At 36.4% G+C, this 7,500-nt stretch overlaps 1 protein-coding gene across 1 annotated transcript in view; it reads left to right on the top strand.

Moving 5' to 3' along the window:
- LOC137653424 (angiotensin-converting enzyme-like) overlaps positions 1 to 7,500 on the top strand; it is a 44,003-nt gene that overhangs the window by 14,196 nt on the left and 22,307 nt on the right. Inside the window, exon 2 of the mRNA XM_068386800.1 lies at positions 371 to 561. Within this exon, the coding sequence (XP_068242901.1) occupies positions 371 to 561 (191 nt within the window). The remainder of the gene's footprint in view (positions 1 to 370; positions 562 to 7,500) is intronic.

The raw sequence follows: 7,500 nt of genomic DNA, 5'->3' as shown, positions 1-7,500 counted from the left end.
ATATATATATATATATATATATATATACATATATATATATATATATATATATATATATATATATATATACACACATTATGTATATATATATATATATATATATATATATATATATATATATATATATATATACAAGTTTTCTCTATAAGAATAGTCATTATTTTTACATTTAAGTCCTGTTCTCAGTTTCTCCTTTGAGAACGGCATTTACCTCTGTCATTAAGAGTTGTCATCACATCTGCCCAAATAGATTCCCCTTAGCTATAGGCATAAGAATTATCGCTAATTTACCTATAAACACAAAATCCTGAAATTTGTGGAATGAGATAAAAAAATGAATTCATAACTAATCACCCAATTTGAACTGCAGGTACAAATCTACATGTAGGCTTGAACACAATCAGAGACGGCCACATACACGTGGACCGCGTCACTTTGGACAACGCCGCCCGGAGAGTCCTCCGGGAGGAAAATGACGACCTGACGAATGCCTGCATCAGGGCAATCAACGCCGCATGGAACTACCAGACTAATATCACCGAGTACAACAAACAGCTGGCGGTGAGTTATTCAAGATTCTTACGAATTTCCTGTTAACAACCTCTGCTGCCTCGTCTACTCTTCTGGGTGTTTTTTGGCGCCTTGCTTGTTACGAACGGTTCCGCCCACGGGCAGAGGTAAGGGACATAGTGAATGGACCTGTTTTGATGCCCACATGCAAGTTAACGGGAGAATTATTTGCAATGTGGTTTGCTCGAATTGCCGTTATATAAGGTCAGATTTGTTTTCCCTTATTATCTTTAGTCAGTCAAAAATACAGATCTTTTAAAAAAAGTTAGCAAAATTACCGCAACGCAAAGCAGTACATCGACACGACAAAGGAAAAAAAGATAGCAACAAGAGAGTTACAACAGGAGACCAAAAAAAATCGTTTTAGGATCTTAAAACTTTTTTATTTTTATTTGCATATTTTTGATAACTTTATGAGAAACTTCAGGCATTTTCCAAAGCAATGAGACCAACCTGACCTCTCTATGGCGAAAATTAAGGCTGTTAGAGCAATTTAGAAAAAAATATATTGCAAAAGGTGCTTGAAAAACTAAAACCCCTGGGGGTTAAGGGTTGGAAAGTTCCAAATAGCGTTGGGGATAAAAGGGTTAAAGATCTGTTGATGGATGCATTTTATATATAAACAGTTAAGAAACGTTCTGAAAATAAAACTTATAAGCCCCTCTTAAAACAAACAGACATCAACGCACACTCACTTACATATACACGTATATAAGCAGTTAAGACTAAGCATTAACGTCCATTTCTTATTTACTTAAAAGTTAACACCAAAAGGTAGAGTCGTTAATGGCAACATAACGCAGAGCAGTCATTCAGCTTTATAAAAAAAAGTAAGCTGAGAGAGAGAGAGAGAGAGAGAGAGAGAGAGAGAGAGGAGAGAGAGAGAGAGAGAGAGAGAGAGAGAGAGAGAGGCCAAATTTATCTTATGTCATTCATCGACCCACTGATCCATTATACATACATTAATGGGGGGGGGGGGAAGTCGTAGACCTACCAATATGAGCGCCACTATGTAATAGAAACTAAATCAATAAAAACCACAGGTAAATAAACGGCTTTGTCTTTAGAGCTCTGTTCTCATCCTGTCAATGTCAATGTCTCTCCACAGTTAAGGATATAAATGTCAGTTTTTCTGACGGCAAAAAGCAGACCAACAATTACACGTAACTCATTATGAACAATGGATGAGTATTTTTCATACCACGAGAGGAAGGTGGTTATGTGAAGTTTCTTAATTAATGATGGATGAAGTAAAAATTCAGTTTTGTTATTGGGTTGTTGTTGGTCACTGTCAATTACCCTATATCTCTCTGGCCACGTTTGGAGAGTAGTCATACCCTGGTGGGTGTGGTTGTAGTTAGGAATGGGGGAGGGGGTATCTAGGGTTGAATGTATGTGTGTATCTAGATATTTCGCCGTCATTTTTGACGGGTCGCTGACACTAATGGTAATATAACTGTAATCTATTGATTATATGAATTTGTGAAATTACTGATACTACATACCACATAATCTGAGCATAGATTATAGAGATTAGTTTGATTTAATTTACAATCATTCGTATTTATCATTTCATAAATTTATAAGTCAACAATAAAAGTCTTAACAAAACCAATTTTTCTGTAATAAAAGTTGCAAAGCTCTAGATCAAGCTGCTCTGAATATTGAACCACCAAATCTCCAGGTCTCTATACATCCTGATTAAGAGCTGAAAATATATCGTTCTGTACGATAACAATCCTGCAAAGCTTATTTAAAAAAAAAAAAAAAAAAAAAAAAAAACAATCTGGCAACTATCACAATGTTCTTGTAAATTAGTGCGCCACATATTTGGCAATATTCATAATCTCTAGAATTTACAAATTAAAGATTAAGATCTCATAAACCTATATAAAGAAGTCTAACACCTTTTCTCCTCCATCGATAAACGCAACCTAACACGCAAAGGTAATATAACTGTTCTACATTACTTTATAGTCATGTAAACAGGTAGCCTCTGTTAGGTGTCCTTTGACGGAACTGGTTTGCAATCTTATATAGGGTTCAAAGACTTCACACCAATGCCTCTATCAGATTTTTTTTCGAACTTGAGACAAAGGTTGGTGAAGTCTAAGGGATTTTGACGCAGTGTTTGACTCACTCAAACTATAAAATGTTCATATACAGTATTTTTTTGTCCTTGTTGGTTACGCCTATATATGACGAAATCTTATTGCGTTCAAGAGTGACATAACCATATATATTCTTCAACTGATTGATCAAGATACAATTACACACAAAAATTCCATTTTGAGTTACTAAAAATGCCAAGTTTCAGCATTAACATTCCTGCTCTTTAATTAGAGCCATTTTAACGAGTTCTTATTCAATTACTTGTTCCAGACACTTGCTCTTTATTATATAGGGGAGGCTGGTGGCGCTGAAGGTTTCAAACACACTTGCCTCAACTGCGGTACAGGGACATTTAAGAATAACTTGAAATGACTCAAATACAGTACTACTGCAGTTACAAAAATATTAACAAAGATGTAAGGACTAGCATGTAGTGAAAATATAATACCAGAACAGGTAAATAAATGTATAACTAGCATGGTTTATAATCATAAATTTTCCTGATACATGCCTGTCAACGCCATTCCCCAAAATACACAGCCTGAATGTGACTAAACAAAAAGTACGGGATGCGAGCCAGATCATTATCGCTACTAGTGTATGCGATCCGTCAAAAATGAATGCTATGTATTTAAATAGATATACATGCACTCGCACATATACACAGATTCAACCCTTATCAACCCCCCCCCCCCTTTCCTAATTACAACACATCAGTTTGAACAATTTGCGGGAGATTGTGGTTCCTGAGTGTGCCTCTCGTTTGACTATGCCACTGAGCGTCACCGGACATATACAGTATATATATATATATATATATATATATATATATATATATATATATATATATATATATATATACATATATATATATATATATATATATATATATATATATATATATATATATAGACCCTTGTTCTTTATTACATAATGTGGGAGGATTAATAGCTAAGCTACCACTCTTGGAACATACATACATACATATACCAAGACACTTCCCCTAATTTTGGGGGGTAGCCGACATCAACAAATGAAACAGAAACAAAAACAAAAAGGGGACCTCTACTCTCTACGTTCCTCCCAGCTTAACAAGGGACTCAACCGAGTTCAGCTGGTACTGCTAGGGTGCCACAGCCCACCCTCCCCCGTTATCCACCACAGATGAAGCTTCATAATGCTGAATCCCCTACTGCTGCTACCTCTGCGGTCATCTAAGGCATCGGAGGAAGCAGCAGGGCCTACCGGAACTGCGTCACAATCACTCGCCATTCATTCCTATTTCTAGCACGCTCTCTTACCTCTCTCACATCTATCCTCCTATCACCCAGAGCTTCCTTCACTCCATCTATCCACCCAAACCTTGGCCTTCCTCTTGTACTTCTCCCATCAACTCTTGCATTCATCACCTTCTTTAGCAGACAGCCATTTTCCATTCTCTCAACATGGCCAAACCACCTCAACACATTCATATCCACTCTAGCTGCTAACTCATTTCTTACACCCGTTCTCGCCCTCACTACTTCGTTCCTAACCCTATCTACTCGAGATACACCAGCCATACTCCTTAGACATTTCATCTCAAACACATTCAATTTCTGTCTCTCCATCACTTTCATTCCCCACAACTCCGATCCATACATCACAGTTGGTACAATCAATTTCTCATATAGAACTCTCTTTACATTCATGCTCAACCCTCTATTTTTTACTACTCCCTTAACTGCCCCCAACACTTTGCAACCTTCATTCACTCTCTGACGTACATCTGCTTCCACTCCACCATTTGCTGCAACAACAGACCCCAAGTACTTAAACTGATCCACCTCCTCAAGTAACTCTCCATTCAACATGACATTCAACCTTGCACCACCTAACCTTCTCGCACATCTCATAACCTTACTTTTACCCACATTAACTCTCAACTTCCTTCTCTCACACACTCTTCCAAATTCTGTCACTAATCGGCCAAGCTTCTCTTCCGGTCTGCAACCAGTACAGTATCATCCGCAAACAACAACTGATTTACCTCCCATTCATTATGCTCTATATATTGATGAGTCTAAATCTTCAATAGGGGCTGGCTGTGCTGCAATATCCTCAAGACAAAACAAGTCGGTTCTCATTACCTACTGAAACATCAGTTCGTCATCTATAACGATTCAAGAAATGCCATGGAAATCCTAAAAGGTTACACACTTGGGAACAGGTATTGCAAATAAAAGAGCTTAACAAATTCTATTCCTAATGAGGTAGTTAAAATATGTTGGATATCAGCCTTGGTTGGGATTGTTAATGAAAAAGCAAATGCTGCCGCTAAATCAGCAATATAACACTGAACTACCCGTTAAAGATTACATTACCATCATGAAGCGTTTCATAGTATCAAAATGACAACCAATCGGGAATAATGAATGTTAATAAATTAAAAAAATAAAGTAAATTATTTCTCCATGGCAATCATAAAGGCAGAAGAATAAAAAGAAGGAAGAATTTTAGCAAGGTTGCGTATTGGCTATAAGAAAGTGATCCATGGATTTTTAAAGTGCACACCTCATGAAGCAGTTATAATGTCCAGTGAATGTGACAATGTTTTAACATTTTTTCAGTAACAACGTTAAAATTGGTCTGTAATAAATAAACTTTGAAGACAGACTTATGTCAGTCTGTTCAACATAAAAACATTCGGTTTAAGTTTGAAACTCTGATATTCCACCGATTCAATTGCCTGATTAGGAAGATCATTCCCCAACCTGGTCGCAGCGGGAATAAAACTTCTAAAATACTGGGTAGTGTTGAGCTTTATGATAGATAAGAAAGACTTAGAATTAACTGCATGGCGGTACAGAATTATGAAAAATCTTATGCAACATGCATAAAGAACCGACATATTAATATCCAGATCAGGAATAAGAAATTTAATAGACAAAGTTTTTGTCCAACATGTTTAAAGAAGGTACACACAGGCACACTGTTCTAGGAGCCCTTGGGCTTATAGCATCCTGCTTTTCCAACTAGGATTGTGGCTTACATAATAATAATAATAATAATAATAATAATAATAATAATAATAATAATAATAATAATTCCTTGTGTTACTAAATCAAATAATTTATAAAAATACTATCAACAAGAAAAAGTGTTACGCTAATAAGGCAATAAATAGATTAGTAAATAAATATATCAATCAATGGCTCTTGCTATACATAATCCAACAAATAACCACATAAATTACGTTCTGGTGAAATATTATGTTAGAAAGTTTGCTGATGGCCACAAAGAAAAGGACAAACTTTAGTACAAATGCAAAAGTAAGATTGGCAATACAATTTTTTGAAATTGAAAGAAAGCACAGATACAATTTTGACTAGAAGTAACTATCCCATCTGGTTTTGGACGGTTCCACTCAACAACACCAAACCGGACAGGAAACTTTTAGCTATCTAGATATCTTCAGAATAGGGGGGGGGGGGGGTAGGAATGTCCGAACTGCTTGGTTATGGGATACACATTGGATAGAAAAAATATCTACGGCTACAACTCAAGTGTAACAGAGATTCAATTAAGGTTTTGTTAAGGGGAGGAAAACTTGCTAATGGAACAGCTTAGAAAATTTATGATTTTTCTTATTGTATCAGAAACTTCCAATATCAAATGAATGTTTAGTAGGTAACTTACATTCATTTAGCTGTTAATGATAATATCACTAAATCAGCCATTGCTGTCCTAGTTATCAAAGCGAACAATAATTTTACGTCAGCAGCAGTAGAGTATAAAGAAGAGGAACTAAACCAGGCAAACGTATAACCCACTATATACCGCTATAGTACCATGTTACACATTCTGAGTATATTCGTAAACATGAACCACGGTCCTTCTAATTATATCTGTCTCTCGACAATTTCCATTTTCAAACATACAAAAATATTTGGTTTACTGGTTATAATTGATGCATTGAGGTAGCCTATGATAAAAACATATGTACTAATTTATTTACCTTTACTCCAATCCTTATGAAGTGCACTGTCGGCATTACTGGGGGATTTTTGCAGGGTTCCTTCGGCCCTAGATGCACTTGTTTAATATCCTATTACTTAACTTCTTTTCTTGCTTCCTTTCTTATTTACTTGTATTCATAATGCAACTGCTGAGTTTTCTCCCAATTGCACTTGGGCGTTGTATGACCTTACGACCACAAATTCCACAAATTATCAAACATTTTGCACTAATAACAGGACATTGGTTCGACGCTACGTCCATCCATTCGCTACTATTATGCATTGTACACAACCTATCACAGTAGGCTGACTATTAGCTCAAGGACATCGGCTGTGAAGACATCTTGTGTAAAATGTCTTTCTGAAAAACGTGTCAAAAGCCATAATTTTCAACTCACGTTTTGATGGAACTCAACTCATGCCACGCAAAGTTAATATAAGCAGGTACGGTATAGCCAAGGCCAATATATTGGCCTTGGGTATAGCACTAGTAATGTTTGTTTCAACTTCCTACGTTCGCGCGTCTCGAAGTGGCTGTTCCGTCTACAGAGCTTCCTCCCTGAAATTGTTATCCGTGAGAACCAATTTCTGGCTTTTTTTAATTGTAATCCTTATTACACATTCTATTAATTTACCGTAATAATGCTCAAGATTTGGAATTATAGCAAGTTTTTATTTTTTTTAACCACTTAGTCCCCCCATTAGTTTTCTAAATTGGTAGTGTCCACCCTCTCTCTCTCTCTCTCTCTCTCTCTCTCTCTCTCTCTCTCTCTCTCTCTCTCTCTCTCTCTCTCTCTCTCTCTCTTCGCGTACTGTACGA

Source organism: Palaemon carinicauda, chromosome 14 (genome assembly GCF_036898095.1).
Source record: "Palaemon carinicauda isolate YSFRI2023 chromosome 14, ASM3689809v2, whole genome shotgun sequence".
In the NCBI taxonomy this organism is placed as follows: Eukaryota; Metazoa; Arthropoda; class Malacostraca; order Decapoda; family Palaemonidae; genus Palaemon; species Palaemon carinicauda.
The sequence above is the reverse complement of the archived record's forward strand: the minus strand, read 5'-3'. Positions and strand labels throughout refer to the sequence as shown.